At 40.1% G+C, this 21,129-nt stretch overlaps 1 protein-coding gene across 1 annotated transcript in view; it reads right to left on the bottom strand.

Moving 5' to 3' along the window:
* Window positions 1-21,129, bottom strand: part of LOC117230142 — a 145,532-nt gene that overhangs the window by 81,224 nt on the left and 43,179 nt on the right. Inside the window, exon 2 of the mRNA XM_033487265.1 lies at window positions 8,328-8,471. Within this exon, the coding sequence (XP_033343156.1) occupies window positions 8,328-8,432 (105 nt within the window). The 5' untranslated portion in view covers window positions 8,433-8,471. The remainder of the gene's footprint in view (window positions 1-8,327; window positions 8,472-21,129) is intronic.

The following is a 21,129-nucleotide window of genomic DNA, read 5'->3' as shown; positions in this document are numbered from 1 at the left end:
ACTCGGTATGTGTTCCAAACTCTAATCATTCAAGCAACGTGCATTGACTACCGAATAATCACGAGCAGAGAATATTGGTTCTTCGAGTGTCTCGAATTAATTAAAAATAATTTTATTTTCTCAGAAAACGATACTGTTTTTTTCTATCTGATTCTAAGAAATTTATGATATCATGATAGACTAGTCGAAAAAAAGATTTAATATGATTCATAAAACGATACGCACTGTGACTCATAGTAGCTCATTCAGCCATGAAATTCGCCACGTAAACGATTGTAACAAAATCAACACGTAGAATTCTTCGGAACTCGAAAATGTCTGCCGAAGTAGACGATAAGATTAGAAATTTGCTTTTTCATCCACATCCATGCAATTTCAATCTTTCCGCAACAAGTCTCCCAAGTGCTACGAACCGTGACCAATAAAAAGGTCCCAGCAACAAATGGCGCCATAAGATGTATAATAAAATTCGTACGCGGCAGAAGGCGTGGTAAGGTCTCGCGTTTATGACGCGTACGCCCGAGACAGATGGTCAGGTAACGTAAAAGTGCTTGGATAATGCGAGCGATTCTTTCCGAATCTCGTAAATCCCCCAGACTCGACCGACTGACGCCACCGAAGAAACTTCATATCGTGCTTAAATGTCGAAACGTTGTCAAAAAACGTTCTGTCAATGTGCTAGATGGAAGGTTAGAAGATTCGTCACATTTCTATTTCACCTTGAAATTTCGCTTGAAGTTAAATAGTTCGGAATTAAAAATGAAAATGTCGCGAAAAGAAAAAAGAAAACGTGAAAAATTCAGGATTTTGTTATCGAAAAAGCATTAAGATCGAATTTCGAAAGAACGAAAAGAGTTGCCCGTTATTCCAGGATCGTTTACCTCGGAGAATCGAACGAGAGTGACGAGGGCAATTTGTCAAAGGGAATTCGGGCCAATTAATGGTATCGACGTTCGACGTTCCGCGTGAAAAGTGATGACGTACGCTTATTAATTGTGCGTCAGCGTAAATACAAATACGATGGTGGCGTGGAACGTCCGCGGGAAAAGTTTCGGCTACGGTCGTGTTGGTATATCGATTAAACCGTAATTATTCCACGGAAATTGCGTCCGATAGTTGTAAACATAATTTTGGCTGCGGCCAACGTACGGCCAACTTTATTCGAATCGATACAATTTGAAATAGACGACTTCCTGCTTGCTTCCCACTCCCCCTTCGTCCATTTCGTGTCTCCTTCTTTTTCGCGAAATATTAATTAAACCCGTAAAATATCGGCGCGGGATGTAATCGAATCGCAATGGCTGGGTAAGTTTAAATTACGCGTGCGTGGAAAACGATGTATGCATGCGGAATTTAATTGACGATTAGATCGAACAACATATTTATTTACATAGTGTAATTAAATTTTCAGTTCAGCTTCCTTCCGACCCTCATCAATTATAATATCGCTTATGATCGAAAAGCTTCCTGGAAAAATTGCTAATACGCGTTTGTGGTAAACACAACGTGGAATCTAATGTATCTTCTAATTATATGGCGGAATTGTTATAAAGTTTCGATTCATTTTATAAACGTAAAAAGACGAAGGTTTCTTTCTTTTTTAAGAGCCTCAGATATTGTAACATTTGATACGTTATAACTATCGATTGAGACGTGAAAACCGAGATTTCTAAAAGGATTCCGATTCCCAACACAATTCATACAAATCACAATTTTGTCTTATGAATGCGTTCCCCAGAAAGTTCCACAATAGAAAAAGGATTGAGAATAAAAATTTCCACGATTAATAAAATTACGGTATTCGGTAAAAATACTGGCGATTATGTCTGCGACTCGATTGCTGATCTTCTTAAGTGAAAAGGAACTTTTTGCAACGTATTCGCCCACTTTTGGGATCGAAATGATGTTCCTAAGTCCCCGAGATATTTCAATTCCGTCGATTCTTGAGAAAAAAAGCTCGATAAGAGGCGGCCGACCTAGATTTCAGACGTTGCGTTGTCGGCGGGATCCGATTCACGGCGACGAGAAATCGATCGAGCCAGTCGGTTTTCCAAGTAAAATGAAGACACGAGACGTGTCGTCGGAAGGGAAATCCTTTCCATTATTTACCACCGGGTATGCTAGCTCTGGAAATAGACGTGTCTCGATGCGCGCTGCCTCACGAGGTTAGGTGAGTTTCGAAAAGTCACCGATCCGGATCTGGGTAATCGATCCACCGATACCATATGGAGCTCTATTCTTGTATCGACATTATCAATTTTCGTGTCGTGGAAACTTTAACTTTTTGAATAAATATTTCAGTATTTAATAACTTACTGTCTTCAATTAAATTCATTACGAATAATTCTATTGAATCGGTAGGGAAATTATTGTATCCTTCTTTATGAGAACTTGATTACTTGAATACGAGGTAAGCTCGACTAATATTATTAATCTTCTTATAGGTTTCGAATTTATTTCTACTTAAACCATTCCGTAATATAATCTGAATAAATGATAATTAAAGTTTCCTTGTACAATTCCTTAATCCCTTTTGCACACGCGAACCTTGTCCCGATGGAAATTCTTGTTAATGACATACGTATCGATAATTTTTCAGAATACACTTGCACTCACAGTAAACTACTAACCGAATTTATAAAAATAAACGAATAACTGTTAACGATGTATAATGTGACAGCATAGAAAATGACAATCTCGATCACAACCTGAAGACATCGTTTGTACCATTTACTGGTAACTAATTATAACAGAAAGGGATTCCGTTTTTGTGGGAAGCTTAATATGAGAGAACGAGAATGATCTATTTAAGAAACAAGTACAAAGTAACGCAAAAAGGTTCGAGAGCATCAAAGAATAATGGGTCAGAAGAGGTTCGCCCATTCTCGCCGTTATCCTTCTTCCGTTTGCAAGCCGAAAATCGTGTCAGACAACGAAGGATCGTCCAGCGGAACGCTTTCCATCAAGGCACTCCACCGCGGTGAGATATTTTCCATCAACACGACGGAGGTCCCTTCGTGTTTTCCGGCAACCTTTCATTACCCTCGTCACACGAATCTGTTTCAGACCTCAGCTCCGCACTTTCCCGGGGCATTAACGCGTGAAACCCGACGGGGGCGGTCTACCATCACCCTCTTCCCTCTGGATTTATACGAGCCACGTCGTCAAGACACGACCAACAATAGGAATTTCGGAAACCAGCAAGGTTTCTACCGTCGAGCAAACTCGCGAACCGATAGTTTCCTTGTTCAAGGGCTGATCGTTGAAGGGTTAACGATATATTTGTTTTCCTGATCTCTCCTTATAGTTAGGTTTTGAGGGTTCGATGTCAGTTTTAATTTGGAAGGACGTGCGGATATTAATTGCGGATTATAAATCATAGCAGTGTATGTTGATTACATTGTTTTAAATATTCCTTTCATGATTGAAGTGTTGTCGTAAACGTATTTTTTCTTAAGCACTTGTATGAGAAATTACTCTATCCAGCGATAATATGAATATCTTCATAATAGATATAATAATTGTAGTAAAACTAGTAACAATTCCAAAAATATTTTTAAATGCTGCTAAAAAAGTTTAAGGAAAATTGATCTATAGAGAACAGAGGGTTTGAATATTTATACCATCATACACCCCACAAAGGTTTTCATCTTTCTTTTCTTTTTCACTCTTCTAGAAACGTAAATGGCCCTATTCCTCAAAAAACCACCTCATTCATGAAAAAAAGCTGTTCACTAAAAGCCAACACTGCTACCACACTTATGTATCTTCTTCTCTTACACGAGGCATTCATCGTGCAACTGCAGTTTACCGAGTATGTTCCCCTGAATCGTGGCACATAAACAGAACAGAGGATAGCAAAGAAGGAAGATCAAAAGCCAGGGCGGCTCTTCTGTCTCTTGGAAATCCTCTAATAAACAAAGAAAAGCCTTAACCAAACCGTCGAGTACCTACATTGAGCTGAGAATCTGGTCCAAATTTCTTGCATCCTTCCGGAACGTGTTCTACGATGTGAAACGTTCCCCGGAAGTGACAATCAAGAGGCTGGTTCTCGGAAGATATCCGAGGAAAAAATTTCACGAGGAGAAACCACCTCGTCTCTGATGTCCATTCTCGACGAAAAGTGATCAAGTAGCTGGTGAGCGTTTCAAAGCGACCAACATCCGGCTTCCTCTCTTTCTCCAACTTTCCTCTTGGGACTCCAAGGCCCCGTGTTTACGTTAATTAGCTCGCTGAAACCGCGCCACCGGCTGCAAAGGGAACGAGTACGTGTATACGAGACTCACGGAACGAGACTGATCTCTTCTTTACTGGGTGTTCCAACGTTGGCAAACGTTGCTACTGATAATCCCGACTGTTTGCGAGAGTGACTCTTCTCTGTTTGGCAATTCGTGGCCATAGTAAATCAACTAAGATTCGCGTAGCGGAAGATTTGATAATTTGTTTGGTGGTCGTACGGTTGACTTTGAGTAAAATTTAATGGAGATTGTAAATGTAATGAATTTATTGCGAGAGAAATTGCGTAAGATTATTTGAAACAGTAGGATATTAAGTGAGCTTACTATAACTCGTTAAAATCTGCTATCAGTTCAGTTTTTAATGGTCGGCGTCTAGAAATAGATTCATGCTAGAAACAGGTTAATATAGCAAATAATTTACTGTTGAATCGGTCATCTCTGCAAAGTGAATTTTTGCAATAAATATCTCGCAATTTCTATACATATTTCAGATTCGTTTAAAATTTACACAATCTCGTATTTTCATAAAGTATTCTATGAGTATTGAAATACTTTCGTGAATCATCCTATGTTTGATGCACCGAATGTATCAATTAATTAATTAATTTTCTATTATTTTTTCCAGTCATAATCCTTGATTCCCCTAAGCTGAACGTTAAATTGAATATCAAAGGATACGTGTTTCTTTATTTCTTACTTCATTTTGTTCTTTAATTAATTTCTTGTTTAATTGTTATTTCTTCGGTTGGATTCGATTATACTTTCGTCGTGCATATTTATTATGCCAGTGTTTAATATTCCGTGTACAAATCTGGTAAAGTAATGAGTAATCAAAATGTTTTCACAAATTAACAACGGAACTTTGTTCTCTTATTGTTCGCCGACAATAAATTCTTAGTCCGTTTCGCGAACCAAGTCTAAAAGGTCCCGACACCAAACTGCTCACTTTGAATACATAACTCTAAAACTTGCTCACCCGGTATCGACCTACTTTGCGGGATTAAAATTCCGTATCTGTCCTATAGTTCGAGTACATTAAGTTGCATCGTACTACAACGAACGTCTTGATCAATTCCCATTTCGAAACACATTTTCAAAAACAATTAAGCGTTACGAGCAACTACGTTTCTTTGTAATAAACAAAAAGTAGATCGTGAACAACACTTAAAACAATCTTCAGTTCTCCGATTCGTGGAAATACGACGTGGAAATATCAATTATCTTCGCTACGAGCTTAGTTTTTCATAAAAATTGTCTTTCGATCGGAGATTAAGCAACTTGTGTCACGATATTTTTGTACTAACGTGAAAAACGCGAAAGTTAATAATGTTAGTTATTACTTTGCGGCGTTGATAAGGAGCAAGCTTTATGGAATTCAGTTTTCCAAATTATGGAAAAAGAAGGAAAGAATTATGGAAAATATTTTCTTATATTTATATTCTGTGAGGTGTAAGTTGCCGCGTCTCATGAATGGCTGATCAGAAAGTATATTTCAAAATCATTGTACTCGCATGATATCGCGTGCAAAGGAAAGGATAATATTGCGATTTAAAAACATTAACTGTCAGCATGGCGCCCCGTGATGGATTCATGAGAGCAAAGCTGCCTATTGTGCAACAAGTTTTTCCCTTAACACTCTTGCTTCTACTTGCGAAGATCTAGAAGATCTCACAGACCACAAATCTTCTTTACAGTATCGTCAAATTTCGCGGCATCTCTTAGAAGGAAAAGAGCTTAACCTTCCACCTCTAACCACCCCAACTAGAAGTTTCTATAATTTTCGACTGAATGTCCAATCATAAAGACAATCATCATGACAGAAATCATGACATTAAAATCATACGAGTCCATAAATTAAGGAATTATTACAATTAAAAGATTAAGAATCCAAGTGACGAGACAAATCGTCTAACACAGTAAAAGCGTGAATGAAAGGAAATATAAATTTCATGTCAACATTTCCCAAAATTCTACCAGCAACGTGCGATTCCCTAACCGGAAGTACTCCGTCGTGTCTGCCGTAAAACGCATTTGTTCTGTTTTTCTTGTAAACTTACCCTAATCTAAAAACCGTGTTTCAAAATACTTTTGTGGAAGGTAACCACGAATCGAGACTGTTCGTGGAATACGCATCTGAAATGAAAATACGCGGGGGCAAGATAGGCTGACACGGTGCCAAACGCGGGTTCGTTCGTCCAGGAAGACGTTAAACGGGATATAAACGCGACGATTAATTTTCCAGCACGATTTTTCTACGGCCGGTTGGCCATTATCTGATTGGAACCAACGCGTCGCAGTCATTTTGGCCAGCAGCCGGCATATTTTCCCAATGTAACACGCGCTTTTTGGCTTTCTTGTAGCGTGAAATTTGTTTTACGAATCTGAGGGAGAGAATTTAAGAGACTCTGCCTCGCTTTGAATCGATAGGAACTACGTTGCGATAATCTAGATAATCTAACGATTACACTTTACGTCGTACGATAAATTTGATTCGAATTATTTCTGTTCCTACAAACGAAACGTCTAGATTTTGAGCTACGGTTATTTTTCATCGTTGTTGTTGTGCGCGTTATTACGGTCTATTGGCTTGAAACACAAGTCTGTGCGTAGATTATGGCGTTATTAATAGTTGCTGATCCGAAGAGTGTTTGGTCGCAAGATAATCGATACATGGTGTAAGAGTCTTTGAATCGTTAATTGGCGTAAAAGTACCTTAGATCGAAGAACTAACATTGTGTTTCAAAGATCTTGCGTTATCGAGAATCTTACCTACCGTCTTATTTAAAAAGAAAACGTTAAATATCTAAACTACGTCTAATTTAAAAAGAAAATTAATCAACACTAGAACTACCGACAGTTAACACGAAGCTATTTCTACCAAAACCAGTCGAGATGATTGGTCTTTAAAAAATACGTAATAATAGAATATTTTTATATTTATTGATTTATTACCTTCTTACAAAAGGAATTCCATGTTACGTAGTAGATTTTTGGTATTATTAATTCACCTGGGACCATGATCCCTAAACGAAGGTTGACACATTTATAAAATTGTAGAACCAGTCATTTTGACTGCTGTGGTATTTCTAGTGTTAGCATCTGGCGATCGATCCGGAATTTTCCTGATAACTGATATCATCATATTGAATGATACGCGGTAAAAATTAAAAAAACGTGTGGAAAGTTGCGTAAAACGAGGAAACTAGTTAATTGGGCTTCGATAAACAGATTGCAGGATCCTTTTACACTTTGACAAGTAGCAGTCATTTTGACTGGTATTGGTATAAGTGTTCGAATACATAAAAAACAAAATAAAATTCATTCTATTATTCTTTTAGTTATCGTTGCGAAAGTCATTACATTATTGAGCAAAGAAAATATAACATGAAGTGGGAATTTTAAAATAGAATTGTAAAACCGGTCTATTTGATTGGTGTGGTAGTTCTAGCGTTAACTACCCAAAATTTATTTCTAACGGAACGTACGTAAAAATGTCAATCTTTTTATAATTCGATCAATGGTTGAAATTCAATTTTCCTAACCGACGACGTTCTCACTTCGGAATTTATTCCATTTCACGCAGTTCCGTTTTAATCTTGGATCTTGTAAAACAAGGCAAACTCTGTTTATCATCCCTTTATCTGGTTTCCAATGAACTACTAAGCGACGAAGTAGCGAAATTTCCGAACGCCAATTACAAGGAAGTTCTTGTCGGAACTTAATTGCTACTTACTCGCGAGAATTATTGCGGCTACGGAACACGCTAACTTGCAAAGGAATCGGTGAATTTCTGTCGCGAAGCGATCGTCGAATCGTCGAGTCGTCGCACGATTGTCTAATATCGGGGCACACACGAGCGTGACAAATCCCAGATTACTTTCACGGCGAACAATACGGTACGGGATGCGTAGAGAGCGGAACCGAGCTGTTAATTTCCTGTCGCGGAAGCAAACAGGCGACAAGCCAGCTAGAAACAAAGGTTCGCGAGGGATCTTTACTCTGTACACGCCTCGACGCCCTCCCTCCCTCGACCCTATCGTCGGTCTGCCCTTTGTTTTTCCACTCCGTTATAATTCACTCTTAACTCACCGCGTCTCGCCGTTGCGGAGAAAAATGCGATCGACATTGTGACATCGTTTTCGAAACGGTGGTTAAGTGCGAATTGTGTTGGCGATGTAAACCGTGAATTTTCATATCATCTACCGGATCTGCACCGAATACATCTACCGGAATCTGTAACATAATAAACGTGTAAAACAGATTTTCGAACCAATCAGTATATTATAGCGAAAGAGAATGCAGTTGAACGTCTAATCGCGGGGACAGAATTAAGAAATGAATTATTCAAGTGAAGATAAATTAGAAACTAACGAATACGTTTAACGTTTCAAATGAAAGAAATTTTTGTCACAATGAAACGTAATGCGACTAAATAGTTGGTGAAACAAATAGCAGCTAATAAATAGAATATTCAATTGTGAACAAGCATACTAAAAATTATATGCACTCTCATATACTATATACAAGTTTATTAGAGCTACTGATAAAACAGAGCGATAAACACATCTATAGGAAACAAAACAAATTTTGCAGCTATGAAAATTAATTTCACCTCTCCGATATTATAATGAGCACTTTACTTTGAATATCTCGTATATTGTACGCCCATAGTCGAAGTGCGATATCAATAAAGAAAAATCCCAAACGCTTAACCAGAGAGAAAAAAAGAAAAAAGAAAGGAAGAGAACAATTAATCATTTCCAAATTAAGAACAGATCTATCCCTGTTCGCAGACCTTATAATGATCCACTTTTTCCGGAAACAGCCATCTTCCTAGCCACGTTACATCTACTTTTTCACGCGGACAAAACACACGGACACCGCACCGTGGTCGGTGTGGCAAAAACGTTCCCAGCCGGTCGTTCATCGCGCAGAACGATCCTGTCCGTTTTTCAGAACATTTGTCGGCCGGTCACGAAACAGACCCGTCATTTTGTCGCCGGTCGTGTATCAGATCGTGCAACGGACGAGCATTGTATTCTCCTGCACGACTTTGTCCCCGTCGACCGGTGGTAATCGTTTAGCCCTTCCGCAATAGCGCGAATAGATCACGAACGATTATGAGAAACGCACGTTGCCTGTGTCCTGGTGTTAAGTAGGCCGCGAGTCGTAAAATTACAAGGCGCTGTCCCCTGTTTCATCGTAATTTCACGGGCTATGGATCGTACTGATAACGGACCTCGTAACGCAGCAACGCGGGTTCGAGACTTAATGAACGGAGTTGCGTCGATGGACGCTTGAATTTTCATGCAGCCACGACTCGACCTCGACCCTTTCCTTCTTCCACTTTAGGCGGAGAAAGGGCGGAAAGAACCGCGTGAACGCCTCGCGACAATTGCTCGTTTCCGGTTCGACCGGAGGCTTTGCACTTGGACACGAAGGTTTCGCGAACTTCGTGGCCTTGTGAACTGTCTTCGTCGAAGAATTTTAATCTTTTACGACCCATTGTTCTTCTCTACGTTGCATTTGTTTTGTCGAACGTTTGGACTTTTTTTGTGGGGACGTGATCGAGATAATTAAATATATTCGGTATGCTATAGGATGAGTTAAGGCAAAGTTATGTTGAATCAACGACTAAAGATATTTCTTTTAACGAAGAAAAAGAGAGACCACGCCAAAGGAAATGATAAAGTTTCAGTTTGCTTCGGTTCTAGAATGGTACATAGAGCGTTTTAACCTTTTTTTTATTTTTTTTTTTTTTTGTACGTGGAGAAATCCTCATAGACACTCCGCTGTTGCAATAATTGCGTAACAGCAGAGTAGTGTCGGACTGCTACCGACTAAAACTCCACGATGACTATCCTACGCGTATGATAGGGGTGCTCCAGGAACCTCTTATGAATTAACTTTCTGTTGCACCCCTTCTCGCGTTCTCATGTTCTAGCCAGTCCTGATACTTCCTGACTATTGAATTGGCGTTAGGGGGCCATTGCCCTTAGCGCTGTCTCTCCTTATTGATATTCAAGGGAGGCTTGCCTTGTGTGCTTCGACCATCCAGCTTCCCAGAGTGGCCCAACTCCAGGGCGAAAAAATGGCTTCGGCGCGTCTCGTCCTAGGCAACGCCTCACGGAGCGGTCACCCATCCTAGACCGCTCACAGCGTTTTAACCTAGACTAAATAATGAGGGAATAATAGATCTCTGATAGTTCGGAACTTTGAAGAATTTTCACTCTCAGAGCGATTAAACTTGGAATTATTAGCTGTTGCAGTGGATTCGCCGGTTGATCGAAAACGTTACGACTGTTGTTGCGAAGCGTGCGTGTTCTGATTCGGAACGAATGAATTCGCGGTCAGTTGTGGACGTTTCGACGAGCAAAGTTTCCAGCACAAGGAAATTTCCAATTCAGCTCGAAAGCCTCGTCACATGGAGATCAGTTAGAAAGTTTACCGATTACGTTTCCATTGCCTTATCAGATATTGGCCTTCCTGAGAGTGCGCAAGTACCTGCTACTTCTAGATTTACGTTCCATCGATTTTATCGACCAGATAAAAAGAGTTCATAAGATACAGATACCTCGTATCTGCGAGATATATCTGAGGATTATTTTGTATAAATAATTAGCTATATCCCAGTCTTTATTTCGTAATCCCAAGTTCTAACTTCAGTCTGACTTAAACAGGTGGAAATACCAGAAACTGTGAAATTAAACAATCCGACAATATTTTATATAAAAATCTTCACCTCCGCACTATATATAATATCACTGCAACTCCTAAATTCTTCCAAACAACTTACGACAACCTTTAACAACGATTTTATATAAAACGTGATACGTAGGTACTTCGAACCCTCAAATTTTTCAGCCGACGTAATACTCGCGTGTCACGTTATCCAAAAGTGACGAAGTACCCTCTAGTCCTCCTCTCCTTAAAAAAGGGGGAAGGAGAGAAAGGTGAAAAAATCGCGTAGAAACTGGCGGGTAAAATTGCCGGGCGAAGAAATCCTCGACAACACGGAAACACGCAAGAAATTTGATCTGCAAGCTCGGATATTAAACTCGTAGGGGGAGAAAGCGAGAAAGATGAAGAGAGGGTTCGCTACATACGGGACCCCTAGTCAGCTTCAGACGAAAGTCCAAAGATGAGAAAGCATCGCTACCATACGGCGGACCTCTGATATCAAAGGTAGGAAGATAAGAGAGGCTTCTCGTCGAGATTGGCACTCGAGATTGATACACGCGTGCTTGATTTTCGCTTGTTCTTTGAAGAGACTCGCCGGCCGCTCGATGCCTCCACCTTTCCTCTCTGTTCCGTTTTACGAGATATCATTGCAAGGAGCAGGCTGGAGATTGCCCTGAGTCCTTTTCGAATTTCACGGGAATCGCGAGATTCTGAATCGTTCGAGCGAGGTAGGAGGAGACTTCTCTGAGTGAAAAAAAATAGAAGAGAATGTATAGGAGGAGAGGGACGAATACAGAGGTAAATACATTCTTGTATTCTCCTAAATTTGTTTTAATCCTTCGATTTTTATACATTACACATACACAGATAGTCGCATACGCCATCTTTCAATATCATGTAAGAAAATTTGTAGCATGCCGTGACTCGAGAAACGACTTGGATTACTAGTTTCATTGGAAAGGCAAGATGCAAATCTATGTAAAAATACGAGGTTAATGATAATGGAATATAGAAAGTGTTTTGTAATTTGTAAGAAGAAATAAGACAATAAACTCTTAGAGGCTATTTTATATCAATTGCTATACAAATTAATCAGATTTCCGTATTGCATCACAATTTGAAATATGTGAATTGGCGAGGTAAGAAACTCGTAAGATATAGCATAATGTACTTGTGTAGATTGATACTATAGAAATGATTCAGTCGATATTGAAAATTTAAGTATGTCGATATTGGTCGATCTATGTATTGATAAACCAAAAAATGTATCGCTACAGAAATGGTCTCCATTGCGCAAACGATGAATTTTAATATTCGATTTACTTTTATACAAACTTATCAAGATACATTTAAATTTGTCCGACGAATAATAGCATACTATTAACGGAATATTCCGAACACTGTTCCACAATTTAATAATCGCTGAACCTGTCAGACTGTTCAAAACCCTCGGCGACGTCCCCTGGGGTGCAAACACTGGTTCGAACGCGACCAAACTTTACGTGCTGTTTCCTTGGTGCGTGACCACGCAAGTCTGACCATTTGTATATTAGCTAGCTGCAGGTAGACGGAACCTGCAAGATTTGACAGGGGGCGTTTCCTATCCTAAAACTTCTGAAGACCCTAAAAGAGAAATCTAGTTTGAAGTTCGCTCTTAATGTATTCCTCTTCCCACGTTTACCTCCATAAACCTTCCCAATTCCACGAAACACTAATCGAAGGAACGAATTTTTTTCCACCCACCGTTTCCAACTTCGGACCTTCGTCTAGATCAGAATATTGGAATTCTAGCCACTAACTGCTGTTCTTCGCTAGGAAGCATTGGCATTTAAGATAGCGCACTGGTAAGAAACATAAGAACGTTGACTCGTTGACAGGTAAAAAATATAAGTCAGACTTCTTATCTTTCATAAAAGAGTGATTCTTAAATTCAACGCGTTGTCAGCAGATTTCACATTAAGATTGTCTGCGTGTGTTCTAATTATTACAATCTCATTGACATCTATTTCATTGACGTCTTTACGATACTGACAACTTTTGAGCTTTCGAATCTGATCAGTGAGTTCGTATCTTGGTTTTCGTCGATGTTTATTTAATCGCAAAAGGAACAAATTTTTTAAAAAACATGATTAGCAATCATTTGAAGAGACGCGATAACCACTATCCTATCAGTACATCGATCAGTCTAATAGATAAAAATAATAAAACTTCAAAGAAAAAAAAGGAAGAAAAAATAGAATGTTCAGTCTCGATATTCAACACCATCTTTCACCATTAAACGAATATATGGAAATTGTCCGTTTGAATGTTGAACACGGTCCAGTTTGGTCTCCCGATTGTTGTTTCAAACGGTATAATAGCGAGCTCCATATTCCATACCTACCCCAGGCAGTGCAGGACGTTCCCAAACAGCGTTCGCGGGGAATCGGAGTATATCCAGGTCGCGATTCGACCTCCGGCTCGTACAATTAACGAAACACTTCGTTCAACGACGATTCGCCGACGACCACGATCGCGTGTCTCTGTCCTCCTCTCGTTGCTGTTGAGTATTTTCCGTCGCGATGGGATCGTCGAAAGAACGGCGACGAGCGCACAAAAGCCGCGCAAATTGAACAATGGAATCCACGAAACGAGCGAGAACGATCGGTTTCTGCGAGAGAGCGGCTCAAAGATTCGCCGAGCACTATGCCCCGTGGGGTGCGGCCGCGTAATGCAGAAAAACGTTCGCCACAGAGCGAGACAGCAGTCGATAAAATTGTATCGTCCCAGCGGAGACTACGGCCGATGGCCAAACGGAAACCTTTAATCTCACGGATTCAGGTCACCGGTCCCGATGCATCATCCCAACTGCGTTGCACTGGCGATCATCGATCTTAACCGAACCGCCTCCGTAAGCAGATACGCTTTTTGTCCATTTCGCGGTAATGAAATGGCCGGGTGCACACGGACGGTGATACGAATGCGGGCTTTTCTCTCGCGTTCACGCTACGCCTGGCCTGCTATCGCTTTTAATTTAGCGCTGCTTACAGAGAACGATGGAGCAAGCTTGGTGTTGGTTTCGAGTGGAAGTTTCGAAATGAAGGATTTCCAATGGAGGCTAGCAGACGAGATAAAGTAGAGTTTTTTGATGAGAAAGTTTGTCGTATATCGTTCATTCTGATTCTCTATGCGTTTAATCGTTTCGATGCCTTAATACAATCGCTATACCTTATCGATACACGTGTCGACTGAATTATCTCGTTTAGATTCTACAATACGATTTACCTACTCTACTTGTAATGAATAATCTCACGGAAATAAGTAATTTATTTTCGAAGAAGTTTCATAACAGCTTTCTGAAGATAATTCCCCATTTTGATTTTATTTCGACGATATTGTAGTCTTGCCTGAGTTACGGGAGAATTCGGATGAAGCTCAAAGCCAACATTGAAACGCGCCACTGTTACATGACCGATTCGTTGTTCACTGGGTTCGTATATCGATACATGTACAGTCGCACGTTTAATTCACCGCTTTCATCCGCGGGTAAACATCGAAGCTTGGCGATTTAATTGAATATCAAACAATAACCGAACCGCTCGATTCTATTTTATACCGATAAAAGCGACGCGTGGTCCTTTAAATCTTTGCCAAGTCTGATACGTTAACCCCGCTGCTTCTATTCGGTGGCACAATGTACGTGCATACATGTCCTGGTCCAGAATTTCGTGTAAAAGCACCATCCCGTCTTATACTTGAGAGATAGCTCGAGATAGAAGAAACATCCTTGTTGAGGCGCTGAATTCGTTTCGTGGAGAAAAGGTAACGGCTATCCGGGGATTTGGAGAAAACCCATTTTCACGGGGAACACCATCGCCCTTTACGCATCGAAATCTAATAATAACCGCATCATATACATATGCATGCGCATCGATTTGCGTTTCCAGGTGAACACACGCGAACTCGTAGCTACGGGGTGTTTCTAAAATATTTGATTCGCATTGAACATCATACTATTTGTTAATAGTTGAAATAGAAAAGAAGCTAACCTTCTTCCTTCATATCAAACAATTCCCTTTCTGTAATATTTCGTGTCTCGCACTCAATTATTTTCATTGTTTCGTGATAAGGATTTTCTTCTAATTTGTCAATGTAAATTGATTTCCCCACGAACAGGGGTTGTTTTCAATTTTAATCGCCTGAATGGCTACGAGATCGTGCAAATAATGGGGAAATTAGCAGAAAATTCGCGAACACCGTGTACACGTGGTTGCGTAGGTACTGGCATTTCCATACGTATATAGTTGCACGGTTAGAACTATTATCGGGGCACTGTGCTGGTTTGGCCAAGGGTCGTGCGGTCACGTGGACCAGATAGCGGTTCACGAATCACTGAACACGAAGCCATTCAACGAGAAACGCTGATGTATAATCTACGATATTTCTCGAAATCACGCGTCTCGCTTACCGACTGGCGAACTTTGTGCACGCACGGGTGGCATGCTCGATGGCTTTCGATAGACCGGGCAGAAATGTGTGGCCTTGAATTGAGGAAAGGAGGAAAGACTACTTCTCTGAACACAAGTCGTCTCCCAAATGGTGGGAAAATCGGATTACTTCGTCAAAGCTGTTTTTGAAAGGGAAATCATCAGATCGAGTGTTGAGGATAATCTGATTGATTTATTGTGCGAGACTGCATGGAAAAATAAATTGCAAGTATACACAGAGTCCATTAAGGACACGGAGATTCAAATTTCGATACATTTTTTTGTTTGCGGCTTCTACAAAATAAATATGCGTTATTGATAAAATCGACGTAATTAGAATTTTATTTAATTAGGTTGGATGTTTTTGCCTGAGCAGTTCGTATGTAAGTATTATCTACCTGTTATTTTTAGGTATAACGATTAATGTTATAGTACTTTAATGCATTTGGTTCTTTCGACATTCTAGTTCAATTCTATGAAGAAACGAATAAATTGTACAACAAATAATTTATACATACGTATAAAATTAAATGTCGTGTCGTGGTCATAAAGCACTCGCGTGTTTAGTGATCGGAGAAATGGCATCTATCTGTGGTCGTCATCGGGGAAAGAACGTCCCGCGGCCAGGCGATGTAAACGTAACCCGGTACTGAATTAATTATCCTCGCTCGACTCGACCGCAAACACGGCGGACCAATGTTCCCTGATCGATATTCGATATTTGCCACGATGCTGACATGTTTATGGAAACATTCGTGACGAGCGCGTCGTTATACCTGTCCTAATATTCGACGAGGACCCTGAACTTTGAAATTAATCTCCGAAATCGCCAACTACTCGTGCTATGTTTGCCTTAATAAATCCACCAAGTGAATTTCACAATCCAAATAATTCTCTTTCGCCAAAGTTCTCGAATTTCTCTCGAATTCTTCGCGAATCGCACACGCTCAAGAAATTTATCTCCACGTAACGTTTCACGCGATCCTCAGCAACCCTCGCCAGGTCCAATAAACAAAACTCCTTTCCTGGACCCTCACGCACGACTCGGCTGGCTGTCATTAGATTTCCTTACAGGAAGACAGATCCAAAGAGAAGAGGAGAAAGAGGGAGGAACAGCAAAAAACTGGCAGCGATCTAATCCAGCTAGGAACGTGTCTCGAATTTACCTCCCCGTCGATTCGTTCGACGTCAGCGTTGACTTACAATATTTCCCAATTGACCGACCCACTTCGCCGGGAATTACGGATTAGCTTTGACAAATGCGGCCAACGTCGAGAATTCCCGGCATTCGGAAGCAGGAGAAATCATATCGGCTGTAATAATTCTCCGGGCAATGGCAGGGCCGCGAGTTCGAGGCCGGATCGCGCGCGATCCATCTTCCTTCACAGAGAAAAATCAGTTCACGCTCGTTTGTCACCGGCAAGAGTTTTAATTACTAGCAGTGCGGGCGGTAATGATGACGAACGAGCTCGTATCGACGTCATCGGTGAGGTAGAGGGTTGCTCGCGGTGTTGGATCAAAGGTGACTGTTTCGTTTGATGACATCGTTCTACCAGTCGATTTCATTAGATGCTCAATTGAACCGTTTGTTGGTCGCTCGATAAGCTTGTCGGAATGCCAAGAAAGAATCGAGGTGCAGGGACATAAATAATTAGACAATTATTTAATTGAGAAATTCGATAACGAACTCTTCGTATAAAGAATCGAAGTTATAGATAATTAAACAGTTACCTAATTTAGAAATTAGTCGAATGAGAAATTCAATATCGAACTCTTTCTTTCTTCCAACCTTCTGCTCCTTCCCCTTTACCTACCGATTACAGCATTCCGAGTTCTGACGCAGTCGAAGGTGGAGAGTGGAAAACTTGACGATTGGATAGACGATTCGTGGAACGAATCGAGTTCTTTCTGAGGGACAACGTCGAGATTCGACGAACAAAGATCAAGGCGACTCACGTCGTGCGATTATATCACGATTTTCTGTCCTGGGAAAACGTTCGACGTTAAGCCGAAGATTCGTCTGGAAGACACCCTCGGTCCTTTTCATCGCGCCGCACTCCATAATTAAGGGACCGTGCGTGAAACGTGCGTGTCGCTTAATGAAAGAAGAGATCTCGAGGATTTTACCTTCGCCAGGATTGTTCTCGATTCACAACGTGACGATGCTGCGTTCATGGGATTTCCAGGCTGACCCTTGATTCGATCGATGCTTCAAAGGTTACTCTCTTGATTATGGTAGTATAACTTCGTGACGTGACTTCTTCAGTATTTTGGGTTTTTGAATATTCCTCGATTTATTTGAATCCTTTATCCGTAACAATGAGAAAGAATGATATATGGTTTTATTTATAGATTTGAAACTTTTAGCCAATACTCCTGTCTAAATATTTTATTTTATTCTTTTATTCCTATCGTTTATTCTATTCTATTTATATTATTATTTATTATATCAATTACTCTTTCTTCAATACTCTCACACTTTTCTCTTAACGTTCAAGATCTAGGGACAAGTTTAACACCATTTGGAAACCATGCTCATCTAGTCTATAAATTACTACCAAAAGTATAATAGTTTTGCCAGTTTTCACGTTTTCTTATTCAGATCCTAACAATCTTTCAGAGGATCTTTTTCTAGCACTGCACGGTAGCACACTGGCAAGCAATAGTGTGATGTCACGCGTGTCTCAAAGAAATAGAAGCAGAGATTCTACTTCGATCGAAGTCTCGATCAAAATTCAATCCGATAATTACCGATACCTCCCCGAATTGAAATCGAAGCGTAAAAAATGCACGTGTACTTCTTTACGAGAAGAATAAAACAGAATCACGTTGATCAAAATTTACCTGATACGAAACGCCACGTGCATCCTAGTTTTAAAAATTCCACGAAAGCCTGGTGACCGTCTCGCGTCCGTTTGCCTGGCGCAACTACTCGTAAATATCACTCCGGTCGCGCTGAAAATTTCATGTATGCACACGTGCTCGAGCATTTCCCCCGGTTGTGTGCCGTCCCTCCGTTTTTCACTTTCCTCCGGTCCGGCGGTCATAAAAAACCGCTGACCGATATTATCCACTCTAAGCTGGTTTACCATGTTCCTACGTGTTCTGTCAGCTCTTCACGCCAACAGGCAGCCGCCGGGACTAAAACGAAAAAGCGCAACGGCCCGCGCCACGTCGCGCGTCGCCACGTGACGTGAGTAATTACCGGTACGAGCGTGCATGTGCACGCGTGGCTATATACAGGGTTGCCTAAATGCTAGGTATTGCCGAGAGTAGAACAACATCGATTAGAAAAAAAGGAAGACGACTTTATAATCTTCGATAGTTTGCCGCTTGTTAAAAAATTGCCGATGGAGTACCATATTTTGACAAATATTCTATTGTATGATTAACTATTTGCAAACATAACGGTGGATATGTTAAAATCTTCGGTGTTTCGTTGTTTGTATTTTATTGTATAATTTTAGAAATATTTTTTTGTACTCGTAGGAATAGCGACGAAGACCTCAAAATATCCTGAATACTTTCTGAAGAATTATTTCCACATATGTCGAATTTTTAAAAATCTCGAAAATAATCTTCGGTATGCTTTCGATCACATGACGATTAAAGATATATTCTCCTTGATATCGCACAATTTTCTTACCTGTTCTTTATATTTAAAAAATCACAGAAATAATCTCAGCATCTCCGATGTTGCTTTACTCGTACAAAATTTTAGTTTGCCGATAGAAAAGAAGAAACAGAAATACTTTCTTATCACTAACCTACTAATACGAAAGAAATATTTTCTTTCAATAGTAAATACCATTTCTTTCTGTTTTTGTATTTCTGGAAAAATTAGTGACGGTATCGGTAAGTGAGCAAACTTATTGCTTCACCCTGTATATGAGCGATACTCGACTACGCATCGGACTACACCGGCAAGATTTTTAATAGTCGTCAGCCGGAAACTCGACGGATTAATGCGACCCGGCGTAATGAGAAGCAGGCAGAAAATAACCGGGAAAACGTCCAACCCTTTGGTGTTTCACCAGCCAGCTCTTTCCCTACGAAAATGGAAGTGAAACGTGCAATTCTCTAACTAAGGTAGATTGTACGGTCACTAGCAATGCTAATTAGATTGATTATGTTTGACGTTACAACGATTATCACGAGTAAGGATGAAGCAGACTTAGTAGATAAGCAAATTGATAATCTAATCTATCTACCAATACTGTTGCCGAGTAGCAAATCGATTGAATGAATTCCTTGATCGACAAGTGAGAGAGAGGATATCCTTATCTTTTACTATTTTCGTTTCTCTCTTTTTTATATAAATGTCGTTTGCACTCACACGAAATCGAATATAATACCCCGTTTCACGTATTCGTTACTCACTACTTCTACGACACAACAACACAATGATCTTCACACGACAACGATAAATTCAACTCTGACTCTCTCAACTCTAGTTACAATGTTTCCCATGCTCACTTTTTTCTTAAACATACCTTGGCATCGCTCACAACACTCTTTGACAACGTCAACATATCTTGACAACGCTAATAAACAATTATCCCTCACGCCACGTCCTTCCCTGATGTCACACTATCCCACATATAAATCTCGGAGATGAGAGAACATCGGGACCTTTTGTAATTTTTGGGAAGATCCCCAATACTTTAGTCTGGACTTTTTATTATAGCTGTACTTAAATAATAAAACTTAGGAGTAGTTGTTTATGATTTAATCCGATTATGTTTGCCCGAGAATTATGACAGTAGGCTTGAGCTCGAAGTGACACAACTGGTCGCCAAACGTAACCACGGTCACAGGATGGACGTTTTTACCTAACAGAGCTATGGAGTAGTTGTATAGCTCTCCTTAAAAATATAATTGACCCGAGGAGTGCAGAGAGCTACAGAGAAGAGTATATAAGTACAGTTCCTCCACTTGGACTGAGTAAGTTGAGTTCTATTTGTACTGTGGACAAGTAAGTTGAGGTATACTTGAATTGCGGACAAGTAAGTTCAGTTCGACTTAGATTTTGGAAGAAAGCGCATTTGCTATCCCGTTGACCGTGGATTCGTTATTGAACCTGTGATCATTCTTATTAGTATCTCAAGTATCTAATCGTCACGGTTACTTGTCAAGTTCTGTAATAATCATATTTGTACCAGTAAATATCATCTATGTTGTATAACAACAATGACTAATCCAAAAGAAGATTCGTTACACGCCCCCAACCTTAAAGACAACTCGACATATATATGTCGGAGATGAAAGGACATCGGGGCTTCCCTTTTGGAATGTTGAGAAACACTCCAATACCCTAGTCCAGACTTTTACTATAGTTACACTTAAGTAATAAAACTAAGAAATAATTAATTATAATTATTATTTATAATATATTTATATTTATTATAATTATATTATATTATATTTATTATAATAATTAATTTAATGTTCTAATCCGATTTTATGACGATGGGCTTGGGCTCGAAGTGATATAACGGGTCACTGAACGTAGCTACGGCCACGGGAGGGACGTGTACCTAACAGAGGTATGGTATAATTATATAACTCTCTTTAAAAACAAAGATTGATCCGAGAGGTGGGGAGAAGAATATATAAGGGCAGTTCCACTTGGACTGCGGGATCAGTTCATTCAGATAAGTTTTACTTGTACGTTGAGTCATACGTGTATCACATCGCATTCGTCATCCCGTTGACCGTGGATTAGTTATCGAACCTGAATTCGT

The sequence above is a fragment of the Bombus vosnesenskii genome, unplaced genomic scaffold, assembly GCF_011952255.1.
Source record: "Bombus vosnesenskii isolate JDL3184/JDL3185 unplaced genomic scaffold, Bvos_JDL3184-5_v1.1 scf7180000013266, whole genome shotgun sequence".
NCBI classification, from domain to species: domain Eukaryota; kingdom Metazoa; phylum Arthropoda; class Insecta; order Hymenoptera; family Apidae; genus Bombus; species Bombus vosnesenskii.
The sequence above is the reverse complement of the archived record's forward strand: the minus strand, read 5'-3'. Positions and strand labels throughout refer to the sequence as shown.